At 43.0% G+C, this 23,365-nt stretch overlaps 1 protein-coding gene across 1 annotated transcript in view; it reads right to left on the bottom strand.

Annotated features, from left to right (window-relative positions):
• Nucleotides 1-23,365, bottom strand: part of naf1 (nuclear assembly factor 1 homolog (S. cerevisiae)) — a 244,372-nt gene that overhangs the window by 129,001 nt on the left and 92,006 nt on the right. Inside the window, exon 4 of the mRNA XM_067968758.1 lies at nucleotides 20,444-20,537. Coding sequence (XP_067824859.1) covers nucleotides 20,444-20,537 — 94 coding nt within the window. The remainder of the gene's footprint in view (nucleotides 1-20,443; nucleotides 20,538-23,365) is intronic.

Raw genomic sequence — 23,365 nt, 5'->3', positions numbered from 1 at the left:
CCACAGTCAAACAGTACACCAACAATCACTGTTTAGGCTCATCGGTGAAGAATGGTTACTTGAGGTGAGATACCAGACAACAACCTGTGGAACATACCCAGCATGAGTCAGCACCAAGAGAAGGGGAAGTAACTGGGAGAAAAATCTATTAAATGTAGTAGAAAGCACAACAAATGCTCTTTAAGGGAAAATGTAAGGATCTGTAACCAAGCTACCACACACATGACCACAAGCACCACCTTAAGAAGTTTCCATTTCCTTTTATACCATACAAATTTTCCCTTTGATTTTCTCCTCTCATTCTTCTCGAGTACAATACCACACACAAAGCAATACCAATCCACTATCTTACCCAAGCGACTGTTGTTCATAGTCAAGCTTGAACAATGTGCATCATAACTGCCATCACCGCAGGCAATCCTGATGCTGTGCTCACTAATCACCCACACAGAAATAGTTCTGGAAGGAGTTACCATATAGCTGATTATCCGTCCTCCCCCAACCCAGGGAGACAGGCAAATATTAGGGTCCTACTGTTGCCCTGGCTGAAATTGGTCCAGGTTTTGAATCTAGGTCCATCATTGCCATGTTACAGTGAATCCTGTGGGGTTTATTTGGTGGGGGGGGGGGGGGGGCGCGGGGAAGGAGGGAAGGAAGGAAAACATTTTTTAAAAACACATTTTCAACACACACATCTGCCAGAAGACTAAAATCACCAGCTATTAGTCTTTCTAACCTTGAAGTCACATGCACTGTGGTATTAGATCCTACAAATGCCTGTTGGATTAAAGTATATTAATGTTGTAAGCAAGTTAAATCATTTAAGCGTGCAAGAAAAATACCTTAAGTACTGACTTTTCTTATAGCTACAAACTATATTAGCAACTACAGTGTCAGCTAGTGTAACATAGAACTGAATAAAGGTTGCATAACTGCTCAGAATCAGGGTTTGGTATGACCATTTGGACTGATACGGTGAAGTAAGCAACGGATAGTCTCATGATTTTACTGATTCTCAGCCTTCATCTATGATCCAAGCAGTTACAATACACTTTATCTTCAAAATTTACCCTGATGGTCCTGAACCATACCCATGAGCCAGTCACGTGAGCAGAACTACCATTTTTAGTCTTTTGACTTCACCAATGATGCAACTGGAAGATTTCCATGAGGATTGCTCCTTCAAAGCTACAGTAATTGCCTGCTCAAAACTGATCAGCAGCACTAGATTTAAGTGCTTTGCCACTACTTGAGACTATTTTCACACGAATAAGGATACTTGCAGCGCATGCTAAAATTTACTCCATTCTTCATCATGTGGCAAATCAAAAATCTGCCCTGTTTAGCATCATACGAATTTTTATACTATATATACTGCCTTGTTTTGTCACTAAGTCTTGAGTACCACATTAAATTGATTACCGCTGACTTGGTTTCTCTGTTTTGAAGAATCTAATCTCAAGTGTCTCACTCAACAAATGGGAAATCTGGCTGATTCCAACTATACAACAAAAAATGGCTCTGAAGGGGGCGGTGTTAGAATATGTAAATATTATTAGACGATATTAGTGGCATTTGGTGCTCACTCATGCCAAGAAATTAATGTTGTTTTGGAACCCGTTTACAAAAAACAACTAATTGCTGACCCACTTGGGGGTGTGAGTATGCTGTTCAGTATTTCAGCTAGCCAGATGCCAGCCAGCTAATTGATTGGCAATCCTAAATAACTGAGAAACCTAAAGTTAACCAAGCAGGTTCTGACAGAGGACAGTCAACAGAGTGTTTCTTGGGGAAGATTTGATTGACAACTCCATACCCAGAAAGAGGGATATGTTCGGTGGCTTTTTCTCAGTCCACCATTTTTCCTAATTCAACTTTGTCCAACCCTGAGGTATGGTGACAGAGTGCGGGGCTCTGCAGGAATATATTACAATGTATAAACTTCTGACGACAAGAGGTAAATCTGAGATAAGACTATTTTATTACAACAAATCCTTGGCACTGAAAAAGAGAAATAATTAAGTATTAAATCCTTTGTACCTAAGTTTAAACCAATTGCCATTGAATTCCTTCTGTAATTAATGGCTTTTGACGCTCATTATTTATTGACACCATTACGAAGATGAAAGAAGAAATACTCTGATGATTTGAGTTGTAAGTTGTATTGGGGGGGGGGGGGGGGGGGGAGGGGGAGAAGCGGTAAAAACACTTATAAAAAAGAAATGATTAGCAGTTAAGAGGTAGAGAGATATATATCTCCATTCTCAGATGTGGATGTCACTAGCAAGGCTGACATTTGTTGTCCATTCGCAGTTGCCCTGTGCAACTGAGTGGCTTGCTAGGCCACTTCAGAGGGCAGTTAAGAGTCAACCACATCAGTGCGGGACTGGTGTCACATATAGGCCAGGAAAGGATTCCCTAAAGCACATTAAGAAAGCCAGTTGGATTTTTATGACAATTCGACTGCTTTGTGGTCACATTTACTGATACCAGATTTTTATTTCCAGATTTTTTTTAAAATTTCAAATTCTCAAACTGCTCTGGATTATTAGTCCAGGCCTCTGGATTATCATATCAAAAATACAGCGGATGCTGGAAATAAAAACAGAAAATGCTAGAGACACTCAGGTCAGGCAGCATCTGTGGAGAGAGAAACAGAGTTAACATTTCAGGTCAATGACCTATCGTCAGAACTGGAAGAGGAAAAGATCAACAGTTTTTAAGCAAATGCAGAGCCAGGGAAAGGGGGGGGGGGGAAAGAGAAGAGGGGAGGAAAAAACAAAAGGGAAGGTCTGTGATGGGGTAGAGGGCAGGAGTGATTAAATGACAAAAGAGGTGATGGTGCAAGGCAAGGAGGGTGGTAATGGGACAAGTTAAGAAACAAAAGATGGGTCTAGAGGAGCTGTAAATGGCAACAGCAGAACCATTACCAGCACCTGCTGTCCGAAAAAAATGGGAATAGTGGTTATGATTTGAAGTTATTGAAATCAATGTTGAGTCCAGAGGTTTGTAAAGTGCCTAATCAAAAGATGAGGTGCTGTTCCTCGAGCTTTCGCTGAACTTCATTGGAACAATGTAAGAGGCCGAGGACAAAGAGGTTAGAGTGGAAGTGGGGAGGGGAATTAAAATGGCATGTGACCGGCAGGTCAGGGTCACGCTTGCGGACAGGGCAGAGGTGTTCAGGAAAGCGATCACCCAATCTGCGTTTGGTCTCCCCAAAGTAGCGGAGACCGCATCGTGAGCAGTGAATGCGGTATATTAAATTGAAAGAAGTGCGAGTAAATTGCTGTTTCACCTGGAAGGAGTGTTTGGGCTCCTGGACGGTGGGAAGGGAGGAGGTAAAGGGGCAAGTGTTGCATCTCCTGCACTTGCATGGGAAGGGGAGCGGGTGTTGGGGTTGATGGAAGAGTGGATCAGCATGCCGCGGGGGGAACGGTCCCTTCGGAATGCTGAAAGGGGGAGGGAGAGATGTGTTTGGTGGTGGGGTTGCACTGGAGGTGGTGGAAATGGCGGAGGATGATAAGTTGAATGTGGAGGCTGGTGGGGTGGAAGGTGAGGACAAGGGGGACCCTATCATGGTTATAGGAGGGAGGGGAAGGGATGAGGGCAGAAGTGCAGGAAATGGGACAGACACGGTCGAGGGCCCTGTCAACTACAGTGATGGGGAATCCTCGGTTGAGGAAAAAGGAAGACATGTCGGAAGTACTGGTATGGAAGGTGACATCGTTGGAACAGATGCGACGGAGATAGAGAAACTGGGAGAAGGGAATAGAGTCCTTACAGGAAGCGGAGCGACAGGAATCAAGGTAGCTGTGGGAGTCGGTGGGCTTATAGTAGATATTGGTTGACAGCCTATCCCCAGAAATGGAGATAGAGAAGTCGAGGAAGAGAAAGGCAGAGTCAGAGATGGACCATGTAAAGGCAAGGGAGGGGTGGAAATTGGAAGCAAAGTCGATTAAATTTTCCAGTTCGGGGTGAGAGCAGGAAGTGGCACCGATACAGCCATCAACGTACCGGAAAAAGAGGTGAGGGAGGGGATCTGAGTAGGGCTGGAACAAAGAATGTTCCACGTGTCCCATGAAAAGGCAGGCATAGCTGGGACCCATACAGGTTCCCATAGCGACACTTATTATTTGGAGAAAGTGAGTGGAGTGAACAGAGAAGTTATTCAATGCAAGAATAAGTGCAGCCAGGTGAAAGAGGGTGGTGGTGGATCGGGACTGAATGGGCCTCCGTTCAAGGAAGAAGCGGAGGGCCCGCAGGCCGTTCTAGTGGGGGATGGAGGTGTAGAGGGACTGAACGTCCAGGGTGAAAAGGAGACGGTTAGGGCCGGGAAACTGGAAACTGTTAAAAAGTGGTGGAGGGTGTTGGAAGAGTCGCCGATGTAGGTCAGAAGAGACTGGACAAGGGGAGAAGAGAGTAGAGATAAGAAGAAATAAGTTCCTAACGCCAGCAGCTCGCAATGAAAAGATCAACAGAGGGTAAGAGGCCAGAGAGGAGGGGTCCAGGTGAAACAAGGATTCTGCAGACTGGAGAAAGGGTCCGCTGTGTCGGGGAGGGGGAGACTCCCAGCTAAAGAAATGGGCACGCAGGTGAAGGAAGAAGAGCACAGCATCGTGTCGAGCTCGAAATTCATTGAGATGAGGGCATTAGGGGATGAAGCTGAGAACTGATCGTTCAGGGTCAGAGGGGATGGTGAAAGCACAACAAAGGGTAAGATTGGAAGGAGGGTAAGATTGGAAGGAGGGTACCTGAGTAGGACTGAAACAAAGAATGCTCCACGTATCCCACAAAAAGACAGGCATAGCTAGGATCCACATGGGTTATCATAGTTCCCTCTGGATTATTAGTCCAGCATATCTGTATATATTCTACCTCTCTAAAGTTTGTAAATTTTAGCCTAATGCCCAATATTTTTTTGTTATCCAAAGATTAGGAGGACATGATGGGAGCCATGTCATTTCCAGTGAGTAAATTACCACAAGAGTGCTCGGTTCAACCTTGGACAGTGCTACATTAAAAATTGGGCTGCGTTTAGTGACGCCACCCGGTGTAATTAACAAGAGTTGTACTGGCATCGCAGGAAGTGGGAGGACAAAAATCATCCAACACTTCATCTGTAATGTGTAATTTGATCCAGTCAGGCTGTAGACTCACAGCACTTCATTGAAGTTCTCTACATGGCTAAGTTCAATCGCTGTGACCACTGCCAGGGACTGGCGCATGCGCACTCAGGCCCGGGGCGTGTTGGGCCACACAGGCGCATTATGGGTCACAAATCTAGGTCATCAATTGCCCTCGCTGCCATTCACTGAAAACGCAGAGGCCAAGCACCAGGTGGTCATAAGGGGAGAAACGGGGATGGGGGAGCAGAAGCAGCCCGGGAAGCAGAGGAAGGGGGGAAAGGGAGAAGCAGCAGGGGGAAGCAGAAGCAAAGGAGAACGGGCAGCAGAAATAGAGGGGAAGGATGGGGAAGGGGGGAGATGCAAAAGCAGCGAAGCAGGGAAACTGCATACAGTTCTGGTCACATTACAGGAAAGATGTGATTGCACTAGAGAGGGTACAGAGGAGATTTACGAGGATGTTGCCAGGACTGGAAAATTTTTAGCTATGAGGAAAGATTGGATAGGCTGGGGTTTTTTCTTTGGAACAGAGGAGGCTGAGGGGAGATTTAATTGAGGTGTATAAAATTATGAGGGGCCTAGATAGAGTGGATAGGAAGGACCTATTTCCCTTAGCACAGAGGTCAATAGCCAGGGGGCATAGATTTAAAGTGATTAATCCTTCGACCAGAGGGGAGCTAAGGAGAATTTTTTTCACCGAGAGGGTGGTAGGGGTACTGAACTCACTGCCTGGAAGGGTGGTAGAGGCAGAAACCCTCATCACATTATAAAAGTACCTGGATGTGCACCTGAAGTGCCGTGACCTATAAGGCTACGGATCAAGTGCTGGAAAGTGGGATTAGGCTGGATAGTTCAATTTTGGCCGGCCCGGACACAATGGGCCAAATGGCCTCCTTCTATGCCGTAAATTTTCTATGATTTCTATGGGGTGAACCAGGGGACGGGGGGAGCAAGAGCAACACGGGAAGCAGAAACAGGGGGAAAGGGAGACGCAGCAGGGGGAAGCAGAAGAAGGGGCAAGTCCGGAGGGAGCAGAGCGGGGGGGGGGGGGGGGGGGGGGAGGGGCGATAATGTGATCCAGACCTAAGGCAGAGTAAGTGACGTCATTGGATGCAGTGTCACTATTCACTTTGTAACGTAAAAGGTGATCCTCCTCCCCTCCCCTGACTTTTTACCCAATAAACCTGAAAACAATCCATGATCCACACACAACGCCCCATTAGTCACCTCAGCTCTCTCCCAGAGTGTTTAGTTTGACAGGAATGATTCGTGACAGTGTAGGTCTTTCTGGTTTTCGATCGACCCGTGACGTCCTTCTGCGCATGCGCCGGGCCACCCGATGACATCACTCTCAGCATATGCGAAAAAACTACGGCTCTGCTGGCGATGTCACTTCCAATTACATCACCCTCACTGTTCTTGTTGAATGAAATGCGCCTCACAAAACCAACCTTGCAGCTCAAATTATGTAGAATAGTCAATGCTGTGGATTTCTCAAATTCAACCTCAGAGAGAAATGGCTACAGCCCCCCACCCCCCGCATGATCTTGCAGTGCCCGTTCAAAGGGCCACATATTTGAAGGGGCCCACAAGTCAACTGGCCTGGCGTGGAGTATTTTCAGAGTCAAAGGGAGGTGGGAGGCTGCTCATTGTGGAGGCCTCATTTCTCCAGCAGACAGAGGAGTTTGCTGGGAGTTTTTAAATCACATCATGCTGTTAGCATTTGACAAGGTTCCACATAAAAGAGACTGCTAACAAAAATGAGAGCACATGGAATTGGAGACAACCTATTGGCTTGCCCTCCACACCTGTCTCTGAACCTGGATGTCAGTTCATCAATGCTCCAAGTAGACTCCACCATATCTACATCAACCATAGCCCACCAGGGGACCTCTGACTTTAACTTTGGACTCCCTTCTGTGGTCTCCTCTCTAGTCCCTGTTTTTACCAGGACATATCAATCCTAATCTTGCTATGTAACCACGCCCACGTAACTTGAGATTCCCTGTGGCCATTCGTGTGCACGTTTTGGCTGCTGCTCTGGACCTGAGACCATTACTTCTATTTCACCTTTTTTCTTCTTTTCTCTTTGTCCCTCCTTTCATTTTTCCTCTCTCAAGTATCTGCCCCTCCAAATCCCTACCCCTACCTTCAGCATTCCTCGACCTTCCAACTCTCCTGCCGCCGTTCCAGGCTTGACTCCCTCTGCGCCTCTCTTAGCATCCTCCGAAGGGCCCATCGAGGCACTCGTCGCTGCCTCCTTACAAGCAGCGACCCCAAATGCCCCATCGTACTCCCTCACAGTCTTTCCCGCCCAGCGCACCTGCTGGGAGTCAATCTTGCCCATCGCCTTCCTGTCCCACTCACCACTGACCCTGTGGACTCTGCCTAAGGATCAGCCATCACCACCCCTCTCCGCATCACCCTCCAGAATGTCCGTTCACTTGTGAATGAGCCATGATCTTATTGTGGATAATTGCATCGACATCATGGCCTCGACGGAAACCTGGCTGACGGGTGATAACACCTTCCCCCCTTAATGAAGCCTCCCCGTCTGACCATATCTTCCACCCCTTGCCCCGGACCACCATGGTGGTGATGTGGTCCTTATTACCAAATCACACCTTAGTCTGTCCCCCTACTCCTCTGGCACCTTCTCCTCCTTTGAGCATCTCACCTTGTTTCACCTCTCCTTTAAAATCCTCGTTCTCTACCACCCGCCCAAGTTTCTGACCGAAATATCTTCACTACTTTCCTCCCTCAGCCTCTGCATCAAGTGACTTCTCATCATCGGTGACTTCAACCTCCATCACAACTCATGTTGCTCTCTCTCCTCCGAGTTCACTGTTCTTTTATCTTCCCTTAAACCCTCCCTCCATATAAAATCCCCTACCCATATTCACAACCACCCCCTCGATCCCTCCACTGTCTCTGATTTGTCACATTGCTCGTCTGACATCCAGTACTGGATGAGCAAAAATTTCCTCCAACTAAATGTTGTCTTCAGTCCATGCTGTCATTGTCCTCAGTCCCCACCACAACTCTGTTCCGTAGCCGCCGACTCCATCCCTTCCTCTGGCTACTGTGTGAGGCTGAACCAGACCATACACAACCTTGGTGTCCTATTCGACCCCGAGATGAGCTTCCGACCACATATCCGCTCCATCACCAAGACCACCTAATTCCACCTCCATAACATCACGTGTCTCCGCCCTGCCTCAGCTCATCTGCTACTGAAGCCCTCATCCATGCCTTTGTTACCTCTAGACTTGACTATTCCAATGCTCTCCTGGTTGGCCTCCCATCTTCTACTCTCAATATATTTGAGCTCATCCAAAATCCTACTGCAAATATCCTAACTTGCAGCAAGTCTTGTTCTCTCATCACCCCTGTGCTTGCTGACCTACATTGGCTCCCGTTCTACCAACATCTTGATTTTAAAATTCCTCTATGGCCTCACACCTTCCTCTCTGAACGGGGCGGCGTCCGCGCCGTGCGTTCTCTGAACGGGGCGGCGTCCGCGCCGTGCGTTCTCTGAACGGCATAGCCTGCCTGACAATGACTGGATCAAATTACACATTCCAGACAAAGGGTTGGGTGAGTATTGTCCTCCCACAGCCTGTCAGCGGCAAAATTAGAATGTGCTTTTGTACCAACCCGGCCAAGTTCAATGTGTAATTTGATGCAGTCATTGCCAGCACTAACACTACCAAGTTCAGACAACGCATAGCGTTAACACTCGCGAATTCAGATAATGCACAGCACTAATACTTGTCGGAACAGAGGAACAGGAGTACGCAATTCAGCCCCTTGAGCCTGTTCCACCATTCAATTAGATCATGGCTGATCTGCATCTCAACTCCATCTACCCACCTTGGTTCCATAATCCTTAATACACTTGCCTAACAAAAATTTATCAATCTCAGTTTTGACATTCTCAATAGCTTTTTGGGGGAGAAAGTTCCCGATTTCCACATCCCTCCGCGTGAAGAAGTGCTTCCTGACATCAATCCTGAACGGTCTTGCTCTAATTTTAAGATTATGCCCCCTTGTTCTGGAATCCCCCACCAGAGGAAATACTTTCTCTCTATCTACCCTATCAAATCCTTTAATCATCTTAAACATTTCAATTAGATTCACATGTGCGTTCAGATAACGGACAGCGTTAACAATCGTGAGTTCAGACAAGACACAGCTCTAACACTCGTGAGTTCAGATAACGACAGTGCTAACTTACATACGGTTATACTTTACTTTGAAGACAGCAAGGGCTCACCTAATGGGAATGATCCTTGTGAGAAAGTAATTCAGTATCATTATCCGGCATGCTTTGGGAAATAGGCTAACTGAGGGCGGCAAAGGCTTATGGGTGTGTTTATAACTTGAAAACTGCAAACAAAGCTTTTGGAAAATTGCAGACTAGTTGCTTTCATGGGAACAGGGATGTGTTATCAGCTTCAAGATCTGAAATGTCTTGAGATGAAATGGCTTTGTGGTTGTACGCATCCATTGTCAGGTGAATGAGTTAAGAATTAGGGATCCTGAGAGATTACCTGGATAGGTAATGCCATACTCATACCTGTCTCGACTCACAATGTTTCCAACGTTACTGTAGTGATAAGTCTACAAAAAGAGGCACTACAAGCCGTTCAGCAGTTTAGTCACCTCATACCTCCCCTATCCCTGAATCTCAAGCGTATTTTAGGACGTACTGCCACATCTGAGAAACATCTGGCACATATGCAACAGGACAATGAAAATGCCGAAGAGGGTAGATAAGTTTGGGAACGCAGAGTGGTGGGAAGTAGTATATAATACAGGGCAGCATCCTTGGGCAGGAATGTTCCTTATGTCTCTAGTAATTTTGCAAGCTATTCTGGCTGTAATAATGATTATAATGATGTGTTGCAATAAAAAAGACCCCTCAGTGCCTATAGACAGAAATTGATCATGTTGGAAACAACTATGGACATTAACCAGATTAAAATGAAACGCTTCTATAAGAAGGAATAAGAAAGTTGGATTAGGTGGGTTAGTGCTAAAGCACAGCACTAAGCTAAGGAGGGGGGGGGGAATATGAGAAAGTAATCCAGTATCATTATCCAACATGCTTTGGGAAATAGGCTAACCGAGGGCGGCAAAGGCTTATTATGGGTGTGTTCATAACTTAAAACTGCAAACAAAGCTTTTGGAAAATTACAGACTTGTTGCTTTCATGGGAACAGGGGTGTGTTATCAGCTTCAAGATCTGAAACATGTTGTAATGAAATGGCCTTGTGATTGAAAGCATCCACTGTCTGGTGGATGAGATAAGAATTAGAGACAACATCTCTATATTGAAAATGATGGTGTCGTGCAAGCGCACTAAATAGGATGAAAGAAGGGTGGGAAGGTGTACAAACCCAATATAAGAACAGCCAAAGACCTCAGTTAGTTAGAATTCTCAAAACTCCATGACATGGGTGCTGATAGAAGGAAGACTGATCACCTTCTTCTGGCACAGCTATTAAGGTTGTATGTTTAGGCAAACCTATGTATGTCTTATATCATTGCTTGTATTGTTTTAAACAGATGTATTGCTTTAAACAGATGTATGTCTTATATCATTGCGAGTAAATTGTAGTTGCATTTATGTTTAACTAAGTGAATAAAACTATCTCTTTCGAGTTCAGTGGCCCGGACTATTTATTTAAGTTATACCGAGTGGAGGAGTAAGATTTAAACAACTCTTACTGTTTAAGAACACACAAGAAATATCTGATGCAGCCCAAAAATCAGTGACAATGAACAGCAAAGGATATCTTTCAGCTGCAACAGACAAAATGCACCACCAACTGGGCACCTCTCACTTTATTACCGGGAGAACCACTATAATGTGAAACCTGAATATGCAGCACATCTGTCAATAAAGTTCAGTGAAAATGTTATGTTGTTTTGACATTGTTATGCAGTTAAAGTACTTCATTAACAGCCTCACTTATTTTTCACAAATGTTTTGCCTTCCAAATACAATTTAAACTCATTTATTTTAATCTTGGTAATTATGTGGAAACTGCACACTCAGTAAAAATGGTGTATCATTCCGCATAATGATTTACAGTCAATGCTGAAGTGCCTTTAGACTAGCAACACAATCCAAATAAATAAAAGCAAGTGGCATTGCAGGAGTTTGCAGTGGCATCAAATATAGCGAGATCTCTTTGATTATAAACTCTATGGGCAAAACATATTCACCTGTCACCGGATAACAAAATATAACTTTAATTGTTTTTGAAAAATGCAATAAATTCTGAAAGAGCCAAAATAGTATTAGATGGTCAAAGACCAATGAGTGATAATGACTCCCAACATATATCCCATCCCACTTGCAAACGTGCTCCTATAAGCAATAAGTATGGTAATTTTCAGATGCTTTTTGCAGGAATTTGCTGCCTACATTTTAAAAATGTAAATTCTTCCTCGTACGTAATATTCCTGACACAAAGTATGGTATGGGATTAATCAGCAGTAGTCACAGATTTCCTCCAACCTCAACACCATGACTATTTTTCTTTTGAGTTTAAGTTCCTGTTCTGCCATGCATCACTGTGCAACAGACATACTCCCAAGACTCAGATTCTTTAACTGGTTGGTAATATAATTTACAATGCAGAAGGCTACCAGTCATCTTATTATGCCCTTGCCAGCGCTCACTCTTCGACTAAAGCCATCTAACTCTAATCTCATTTTCCTCTGCCCTTTCTACATATCCTTTTGTATTCTTCCCCATGAAAAAGTTAACCAATTCCCTTAAATAATTTATAGGCTACCTCAACAGCCATTTCTGGTAAATCATTCCATGTTGTACCCACCCTGCGAGTAAAATTTCTTTTAACATCTCCCCTTGTTTATGCCCCCTTGTTACCAATTCAGCGATGAAAATAATCTTCACTGTTTACTCCCTTCCATAATTTTGAAAACTTGTATTGCACTGGATACAGCAAAGGCTATGGGCCCCGACAACACCCCGGCTGTAGTGCTGAAGACATGTGCTCCAGAACTAGCTGCGCCTCTAGCCAAACTGTTCCAGTACAGCTACAACACTGGCATCCACCCGACAATGTGGAAAATTGCCCAGGTATGTCCTGTCCACAAAAAGCAAGACAAATCCGATCCGGCCAATTACCGCCCCATCAGTCTACTCTCAATCATCAGCAAAGTGATGGAAGGTGTCGTCGACAGTGCTATCAAGCGGGCCACTCGGCTCCAAACCTCATTACAGCCTTGGTCCAAACATGGACAAAAGAGCTGAATTCCAGAGGTGAGGTGAGAGTGATTGCCCTTGATATCAAGGCAGCATTTGACCGAGTGTGGCTCCAAGGAGCCCTAGTAAAATTGAAGTCAATGGGAATCAGGGGGAAAATTTTCCAGTGGCTGAAGTCATACCTAGCACAAAGGGAGATGGTAGTGGTTGTTGGAGGCCAATCATCTCAGCCCCAGGACATTGCTGCAGGAGCTCCTCAGGGCAGTGTCCTTGGCCCAACCATCTTCAGCTGCTTCATCAATGACCTTTCCTCCATCATAAGGTCAGAAATGGGGATGTTCGCTGATGATTGCACAGTGTTCAGTTCCATTTGCAACCCCTCAGATAATGAAGCAGTCCATGCCCGCATGCAGCAAGACCTGGACAACATCCAGGCTTGGGCTGATAAGTGGCAAGTAACATTCACGCCAGACAAGTGCCAGGCAATGATTATCTCCAACAAGAGAGTGTCGAACCACCTCCCCTTGACATTCAACGGCATTACCATCGCCAAATCCCCCACCACCAACATCCTGGGCATCACCAATGATCAGAAACTTAACTGGACCAGCCATATTAATACTGTGGCTACAAGAGCAGGTCAGAGGCTGGGTATTCTGCGGCGAGTGATTCACCTCCGGACTCCCCAAAGCCTTTCCACCATCTACAAGGCACAAGTCAGGAGTGTGATGGAATACTCTCCACTTGCCTGGATGAGTGCAGCTCCAACAACACTCAAGAAGCTCGACACCATTCAGGACAAAGTAGCCCGCTTGATTGGCACCCCATCCACCACCCTAAACATTCACTCCCTTCACCACCGGCGCACTGTGGCTGCAGTGTGTACCATGCACTGCAGCAATTCGCTAAGGCTTCTTCGACAGCACCTCCCAAACCCGTGACCTCTACCACCTAGCAGGACAAGAGTAGCAGGCACATGGGAACAACACCACCTGCACGTTCCCCTCCAAGTTACACACCATCCCGACTTGGAAATATATCGTCGATCCTTCATTGTCACTGGGTCAAAATCCTGGATCTCCCTTCCTAACAGCACTGTGGGAGAACCTTCACCACATGGACTGCAGCGGTTCAAGAAGGCGGCTCACCACCACCTTCTCAAGGGCAATTAGGGATGGGCAATAAATGCTGGCTTTGCCAGCGACTCCCACATCCCATGAACGAAAAAAAAAACAAAATTAGATTCCACCTAATCTGTTCGTGAAAAAAGCCACAATTTTTCAAGCCATTCTTCATAACCGCAGCCTGTCATTCTTAGTAACAGTCTAGTGAATCTTCAATTACCATGGCTCCAATATCTTATAATAGGATGCCCAGAACTTCACGCAATACAAATTGAACATCACGTATTCAACACCCCATGTATAAAATCCAGAACCTCATTTACTTTTTCTACCCGCTGTTAAAAATCTATCCACATCTCTCTATCTCGCTGTTCCTCCACTCTGTTAAGAGTTTTACCATTTAGGGTGTAGTTGCTTTCACGATTCTATCTCCCAAAATGTACGACTTCACATTTCCGCATTGAACTGCATCTGCCGCCTATCTGTCCTCTCCACTAATCTGTCTATGTCCTCCTACTACCTCTTCCATGCTTGTCACATCTCCTAATTTGGTATCACGAACAAACTTTAATTTCATTCCGCTGTGCTTCTGTCCAAATTATTTATATAAATGGAAAGTAAAAGAGGCCCCAGGAGAGATTCCTGGTGCACACTACCCATATCCTGCCAGTCCGAAAAACATTCATTTATCCTCCTCATTGTTTTCAGTTCCCGACCCGTTCCCCTATCCATGCAGCTACATTGCCTCGAATACCGTGTGCACTAATTTTTCTAACAAGTCTGTTATGTGGCACCTTATGAAATGGCTTCAGAAAATCCATCTCATAGTAGGTACAGCACAGGAGGAGGCCATTCCGCCCATTGTGCCTGTGCCAGCTCTTTGAAGGTGCTATCTAATTAGTCCCATTCCCCTACTCTTTCCCCATACCCCTGTAAATTTTTTCCCTTCAACTATTTATTTAATTCCCTTTTGAAAGTTACTATTGAATCTGCTTCCAACACCCTTTCAGGCAGTGCATTCCAGGTCGCTGTGTAGAAAAATGTTTCCTCATGTCACCTCTGGCGCTTTTGCCTATCACCTTAAATCTGTGTTATCTGGTTACCGACCCTTCTGCCACTGGAAACAGTTTCTCCTTATTTACTCTATCAAAAGCGTTCATGATTTTGAATACCTCTATCAAATCTCCCCTTAACCTTGTCTATTCTAAGGAGAACAACCCCAGCTTCTCCAGTCTCTCCACATAACTGAAGTCCCTCATCCCCGGTACCATTCTAGTAAATCTCTTCTGCACCCTCTCTTAGGCCTTGACATTCTTCCCAAAGTGTGGTGCCCAGAATTGAACACAATACTCCAGCTGAGGCCTAATCAGTATTGTATAAAGGTTTAGCATAACTTCCTTGCTTTTGTACTCTATACCTCTAATAATAAAGCCCAGGATCCTATGTTTTTTTTAAAAAACAGCCTTCTTAACTTGTCCTGCCAACTTCAGAGATTGTATATGTGCACCCCCTTTAAAATTGTACCATTTAGTTTATATTGCCTCTCCTTATTCTTCCGACCAAAATACATCACTTTGCACTCCTCTGCATTAAATTTCATCTGTCATGTGTCTGCCCATTTCACCAGTCTATGTCCTCCTGATGTCTGTTGCTATCCTCCACATTGTTTACTACATTTCAGAGTTTCATGTCATCTGCAAACTTTGAAATTATACCCTCTATACCCAAGTCCAGGTCATTAATATATATCGAAAAGAGCAGGGGTCCTAATACTGACCCCATCGGAACACCACTGTATATTTCCCTCCAGTCTGAAAAACAACCGATCACTACTACTCTCTGCTTTCTGTCCCCAAACTAATTTTATATCCACGCTGCCACTGTCCCTTTAATCCCACGGGCTTTAATTTTGCCAACAAGGATATATACAACATCCATCCCCTTTATCTATACACTCTTGTGATTCGCTCAAAAAACTTAATTAAATTAGTCAAGTAAAACCTGCACTTTACAAGTCCATGTTGACTCTTCATGATTAGCCTGTAGTTTTGTAAGTGTTCACCAATTTCATCTTGTATTATCGATTCTAGAAGTATACCTACAATCAAAATCTATAATTTCCTGGCTTATCCTTTTTCCATTTCTTGAACAGCAGTGTAACATTTTCCATCTTCCAGTCCTTTCGTTCAATTATCATTTCAAAAGACTTCTAGAAAATCTCTCTGAAAACCTCTTGCCCAATCTCCTTCAGTATTCTGGGCCGCATACCATTTCAGCCTGGAGTCTTTTCTATTTTTAGTCGCATTAACTTTAATATTGAATACGAATTCCCAGTAGTTGCTCTTCCACATCCTCCAGTTACTCCTATAGGCCTACTTTCATCTTCCTGCATTAATTGGCACCACTCTCACCTCTGAGTGAGATGATTTTGGGTTAGAGCCATAAGCACATAAGGCTGATACTTCAGTGCAGTGCTGAGGGAACGCTGAATTATTGGAGGTGCAATCTTTCAGATGAGAAGTTAAACAGAGACTCAATTTGCTTGCTCAGGTGGATGTAAAAGATTCCATGTCACTATTTGAAGAACAGCAGAGAGCCCTCCTGATATTCTGGCCAAAACTTTTCCTTCAAACACCACCAAAACAGATTATCCAGTCAATCATTTATTCCTTATTCGTGGGATAATGCTGTGTGCAAATTGGCAGCCACATTTGTCTACATAGCAACCATGGCTGCATTTCAAAAGTAACCCATTAGCTGTAAAGTGCTTTTGGACATCCTGAGGATGTGATAAGATTTTTAATATAATATAGGTTGAGTATGCATTCTCTTCCTGTCCAAATTCCAGTTGTCATTAATTTTTTTCACTTTTATGTCAACATTTAATACTGAACCTGCTTATGTAAACATTTAGAATGGAAATTCTGATGTAAACAGTTGCCTTTAAACATGTAGTTGCGGGCTGTGACCAATGGGTGGCGATGTGCAGCTAGTTTCTGAAGTCTTTCTTGCAACTCCACTGCCATTGTGCATACATAGAAAAACTTATCAACAACTGACCATGGGCATCGCAATGGGCAATTTACTAGTGCTCTAGATAAACGCACGTTCTGTTTTTCTCTGTAAAAATGAATGCTAAATATTTACTAAGTATTTCGACCGTTCCCTCAATCCCAAGTTGAAGGAGGTCCCCTTCATCTCCAAGTGCTCACATCCCGTCTTCGACTATCCTTTTATTTCTAATGTTCTTATAAAAGCCTTTGCTATTTCCCTTAATGTTACTAAGTACAAGAGTAATGTTGATTAATCTGACTGTCAGTTTTTCTCCCATCTCTGTGGAGAAATGGCATGCTTTCTGCTGAAGTCAGGAACTCGACATATACAGTTATGTACCAGCACTCCATGACACAACAGCCTGGTACACCAAGTGGTTATATTATCAGACTTCCTCTATCTCGTTAAATGTTCCCCTATTCTTTTACCAGTGGTCAATTAAGAGAGTTTTTCAGAAGATCCTCCTTACTGTCACGTACAAGTATTATTTCACATTTTAATCAGCCTGCCCCTACATGAACAAATTTATACACAATCTTGATAAACGTGGCCACTGTCATGTTGGTGTGGCAGGTACAGTGGGTTAGACAATGGCCTTCCGCCTCTGGAATCTTGATTCAAACTTGCCCATCAGTATGGGAGGAAGTCTCCTCATTGTCTGATAATAATACATGGAATGAATTTGGGTAGTTTCAATTCAGGTCCTGATGGACATGGGTCCACCACATAAAATTGTTTCTAATTAAGCACTTATTGGCACAGGATGACTGGTGTGGAAAATGTTGCACTGGTGTAGGAAAGAAAGCTCTTGAGAGATTGGGACTGAAGCATGTTGTTGAGACAGTGGAGAAAGCTCAACTCTGCATCTAACCTCACTGCATCTCATCTTAGAATGTTTCACATTGAAATGGAAAGTGTTCCAAACCTGCAACACGGCCTTGCTATCATTCACACAATGTCACGGTACAATGTATTCATTTTCTAAGGAAAATGCCATACTCTCAAAAAACACCATTTTGGTTTCTAAAATAATATTTAAGGCTTATGAATTCCACCAAACAATCTGACATCCACAAGCCACCCCCCCAACTGCCACCCACCACCATCCCCCCCCCCCCAACCCCCCCAGGCCGTGGTTGATGAGGATACATTTTCTGTGGGAGAAGGGAGACCTTTTCAGGTACAAGTATTCAAATCAGTGCTCACAGATTTTGCTTCATGGGAAACAATAATCCTGTGACTTCCACAATCGAGACTTTGAGCTAAGAAAAAGATGAAATAGATGTTAAGGGATACCTTCCCCCCAGAATGCATCAAGAGGAGTTCTGTTAACATTCACAGATAATATTAACCCAAAATGTTTGTGATTTTTGTAATTTTATTTGTACATGTGAATTTAGCTCCTTCACACGGTTAAGCTCAGTGACTCTACCAAGATAGTTCTCCCTGACAATGACATTAACACCCACTTTGAAAACAAAATACTCATATTAGTTCAACAGAAGTGAGTTTAAAAACATGTTATTCACAGCTCCCATAACAGTCAGTTTTTTAAAAATACAATTGATGCTGAGGCTTCCTCCTTAAGAACTCCCCCGCTTTCCAATTTTCTACCTCTGCTGAAGGTACGGAATCGTGCTGGGGTATGGTTCCATAAGTCCCTCTTGTCCTCTTATACCTCGCCCAAATAGCCATTCTTCATGTTTAAGCATAAACAGTGAGTGCTGCCAGGCTACTTAACTGGAAGATGAAGGTGTCACAGTTCAGCCCGATTCTGTCCTCACCCAACATTACACATGTACACTTTCCAGCAGGGGTTGCTGGACAGTGAATAAGAGAAAGAACTATGGTTAAGGGAACTCTCCAAACATTTGCATTAAGATCAATTATTGCCCCCTTAGTGCTGTCTGGTCTAAAATCAGCCTACTCAGAAAACAACTGGGACCTTTAAAATAAATTAAAGAGAAGTAGAATAATGTAGAGAAATGTAGCTAGAACACGGTGGTGTGATAGTTATGGTACTGGACCAGCAACACAGGTCAAATCCTACTATGGCAAGTTGTGAAATTGAATTCAATCAGTCTGGTAATCTATAGGCTAATAGCAGAAAAGTTCCCAAGAAAGTTGTTGGATTGTCGTAAAAATCCAAATTTCATGAATATCCTGCCACCCCTGTCTGGTCTGGCCTACATGTGACGCTAGACAACACCACATGGTTGATTCTTGATGCTCTCTGAAATGGCCAAGCAAGTCATTCAATTATACAAGAGATGTGAAGATCCACCACCATCTCTTCAGAGCAATTAATGCAGTGCTTGTCAGGAAGCCCAAGCATAATTCTTTTTAAATTATTTTTCACTGCATTAAAAAAGCACTTTAAAATGATTCTGATTTTTTTAAAACTAAGACAGCTCCATTTTGGTCATGCACTAGTTTATCAAAGTAACCTTCAACATGAGATCAACACTATGCACTCAATATTTCTATTGCTATTTAGTGATCATTTAGGCCAATCTCTAATGGGTTTGGTAAAAGGATTGTTATATTATGTTCCATTCTCAGACAGCTCTCTGAACAGACAAGCACCATCGAGGAGTGATTAATGATCACAATTTCATAGAAACATGAACAGTACAAAAATAAAGGGTGCAAACGTTGTGTTAGACAATACAAATACAAAATATAAATAAGCTAGTGTAAATTGTATGCATGTTACTATTCAAAATAGTTTAACAATTAAAACTTCAAATAACACAACTCACTTTATCTAATTAAGGATTACAGCTTATTCAGACCAAGTGGTGTATGAAAAAGACCATAAAAATGGGTTATTGTAATTAAGTTAATATTTCTCACTTTAACAAACAAGATTTCTGGAATGTTCTTCCTACAAAGTGGACCACATATGTTCTAAATACATAATTCCTAATACAACTTCCTTAGAGATGCATACAGGTCCCTCTCAACAGAAACTGTTGCCAGGTTGCACATTATTAACACAAGTTAATCTCAAGTGCCATCAAACAGCGATCGAGAAAATGGCACACAGCTAAGATCAACACGACTCTGTACTTCGTAAATGTGCCACTGAATGGCCAAAGCCAAAGGGTTTAATAAGACTACTGTACTGTAGCACTAGTATTATTGATGTTGTACTTGGGTTACAAAAGTGCACTAATATTTACGGTGGGCACACACAAATTAAACTGAAAAAAAGTTAAAAGCAGTTGAACTTTTTATATTTTGTGCTGCCTGTGACGGAGATCTATTTAAAACAGTTCCCCTTTCACTTACATGACAAGTAGTACACAATGATTCTGTCATTAGTAGCAATGCTATGATGCTGGTGGTTATTTGCAACAGTTATTAAAGGAGAACGTACTTCCACAAGTAAGTACATCAAAGTCAGGAACTTATGCATAAAGTTCCCACATGCCATTAAGCAATTTTGGGGAGGTTTTTTTTCCAATTTGAATTTACAGAGCTCTTCTCTGGTGTGCTGGGGTGGCATCTTACCTGAGATTGCAGTGGGAATGGTGAGGAGAAAAGGGATGATTTGCAATTTTCTTTTTGCTAGTCTTGGCTTTCCCATTTAAAAAAGTCTCTGTGGAACATTTATTTACTGAACACAAGTCTGTCTGGTCTCTATCCTTGTTCTGTATTCTGGGCATGATAAAAGGAAACCTTGTTGGTGAAGATACCCCAGGGTATCTGCTCTGTAGAGACACTGAAATGGAGAAGCCCGGTAAACGAGATAAAATGCCAATATTACACACCACTGTAAAGAATTGTTTATTTGTTAGATCCATGGACACAAGTAATATTGCTTCTATGTGCCATGTCACCTAAACTTGTGGATAAGAATGGTGTTTTATTCCAGTGATATATACTTTACGTACCCAGTCGCTCAATAATACTGGAGACAATCCCAATGGGCTCCTTTTCTACCTCTTCAGGAAGAACAATATTTACTTCTTCGACTTTTGGCAGATCCTGATTTAAAAAAAAACATTACAATGTAAGTCCTTGATATATTAAGTTACCTGCAGCCACTGTTGACTGAAAACAGATAAACACACAATAATTAATTTTGCACTGCTCCCTCGAACAGCTTCATTGCATCTCATCACACCAGTAACTCATTTTGCCATAACATCTGCTAAACAAACTCAAGCTCCAAGTCATTTACTATGGCTGTGTTTAACACCTCAGAGTGTTGTTTGCAAGTTTCTCTGTACCTTTTCATTGTTTTTACAATTTTAAGAATGTCAAGACTTGTAAGGTCCAGAATGGCTGACCCCCAAACCTCCAGAACCAGACTCATGGACACGTATGATTCAATTTCCAGTAACTGACCCAAGGAAACTAATGAAAGCATTAAACTCGGTGTCCACCTCCTTTCTGCATAAACTCCCAGTCACAGGCCTCACACTGGTCATCAGAGAAGTATGCTGGCATCGGTGGATTTGCGCCTGGTTGGAACTGCTTCTTGTTGAGGCTCACTGTCAGTCAGAGCTGACCTACATTAATATCAGAGCTGAAACCAGAGCCAAGGCAAAAGCTTCAGATAGCATGAAAAGCTGCGTCGGTGAATGCAATAAAATCGTCTGGCTGACATTTGGGGGCTGGACATTCTTGCCACTTGTCTGAGGCTGGTGTTGGACAGCAACAGACCAGGAGCCAGACTATAGGGTTGAGCTGATTTGAGACCGATGTTAAGAGGAACACGAGGCCACATTATCTCCTCCCTTGTCATACAAACATATTCATATTTAGGGGGCACTCCTGAGAATGTTCTCTGCTAAACCAGAATTCCCTATCTGACAAGGAATGGAGATGGACTTTAGTGTCAACCACAAAGTCTCTGCACATGGATGAATCAAGTTTTAACAACTATATAGCTAGAATGGCCTTCAACGCAGTCACAATGAGCCTCTATATTGAGCTAAGAGCAGGTTTCACAATTTGAAAATAGCCAACAAAATATAATCAAATATTGCATGAATCAGTCACTGGGAAGGATTGAAGTTTTAAAACCAAGAACCGAAATCGGCCATGGCTAAGGGAGGATCAGCCAGAGTCGCACCAATCAGGCTGAAGTGGGCCAAGATCCAACATAGTGTCAGTAAGCTGGCACAGGGAACATTGTAAATTGAAAAGCAACAAAGAGCACTTGCTAAACTTGCAGAACCACTCTCTACATGGCCAAAGCAGCAGGAAGAGAGACTCTGAACTGTTGTTAACCAACAAAGAAACAATAAATATTGATTACAAACTTATTCTAGTGTGGGAGATAACAGAGAAATTTGTTGGAAACAACAGGAGAAAAAGAAATAAGGGCATAATCCTTATATTCAAGATGCTGAGATGCCGGTGATGGACTGGGGTGGACAAATGTAAGGAGTCGTACAACACCAGGTTATAGTCCAACAGCTTTATTTGAAATCACAAGCTTTCGGAGCTTTCTTCCTTCGTCAGGTGAGTCGAAGGACGAAGTCACCTGACGAAGGAGGAACGCTCCGAAAGCTTGTGATTTCAAATAAAGCTGTTGGACTATAACCTGGTGTTGTACGATTCCTTATATTCAAAAGAGTGAAGCAGCAACGTCCTCGGGTATTTTCCGCATTAGATAACTACAATATCCTATTCTGGATGATGAACAGAAGAGGAAGAATTAACCAATTTGTATGTTACTTAAAATTTTATTATTTTTTCTCCCCCAGACCACAATCAAATTTAAAAATGATAAAAACTACTTTTAAATAAGTTCGTATGAGAGTTATTTTAAACTTCACTGCCAGAAGGATATGAATGCTCAAACGTTTCAGAACTGAGCAAGAGTCATGTACCACGTTCATTTACAAGTTATGCACTCTGATATCTGCGCTCTCTGATCAACATTATACATGTAATTCTATCGTAATGTGTTGTCAAGTGAAATAGGGGCAAAAATTTACAACATCATAATCAAACATCCAACGAAACCTCCCTCAGAGATTCAGACTTCTGACACAGGGTAATAGGGAAATGACTGCATTCTCTTGAACCACAACTACTATAAATCTGTGTGGTATCGCAGTATCATATCTAACCTGGATCTCCACTACTCTTCCTCCTCAAGGAAAAATAATAAAACCACATCACTTTAGTCGACATCAGCATAAAAACTACTAACCTACTAGCAATTCTAAGCAATTAATGTCAAATTCAGTTTACAAGAGATGACCCTGTGCAAAAACTGCCACAAATGTTGATAGGTAAAATGTCGTAATGTTGCATCAGCCACACTTTCATCTTTATTTTAACAGCGTTCATTACTTCTATTTTAATTAAAAAGTTAGAGGACTTTTATTATGTTAAAGTAGCTGTTGTTGCAAAGCAAGTTAATAAACGATAAATTGTGCAAGTCCATTAGCAGCATTTACAACATAGAGACAGACCCAACAGAAAGAATATATTTATATTGCATTTTATCACATCCTTCAGAAATGTCTCAATGTTTCACACAAAATTAATTATTTTGAAGTGCTGTGCCTGTTATGCAACCATTTGAAACACAGGAGAATTACCCCTCTTCTTCAAATAATGCCATGGGATCTTTAATGTCCATCCAAACCACAGGAACAGGCAGACAGTACCTCAGGAATGTCAGTGCAGTACCTCTTCAGTATTGTCTGTCTAGATTAAGTGTCCAAGTCATAGGGTGGGTTCGAACCCACAAGCATCTGACACAGGGGCAAAACTACTATCAATCAAGGCAGGGAGCAACAAGTGTGATTACCTTTGATGGTTTGACCTTCATTGCAAATCCAGGGTAGTAA

Source organism: Heptranchias perlo, chromosome 1 (genome assembly GCF_035084215.1).
Source record: "Heptranchias perlo isolate sHepPer1 chromosome 1, sHepPer1.hap1, whole genome shotgun sequence".
In the NCBI taxonomy this organism is placed as follows: domain Eukaryota; kingdom Metazoa; phylum Chordata; class Chondrichthyes; order Hexanchiformes; family Hexanchidae; genus Heptranchias; species Heptranchias perlo.
This window is presented reverse-complemented; position numbering and strand designations above follow the sequence as displayed.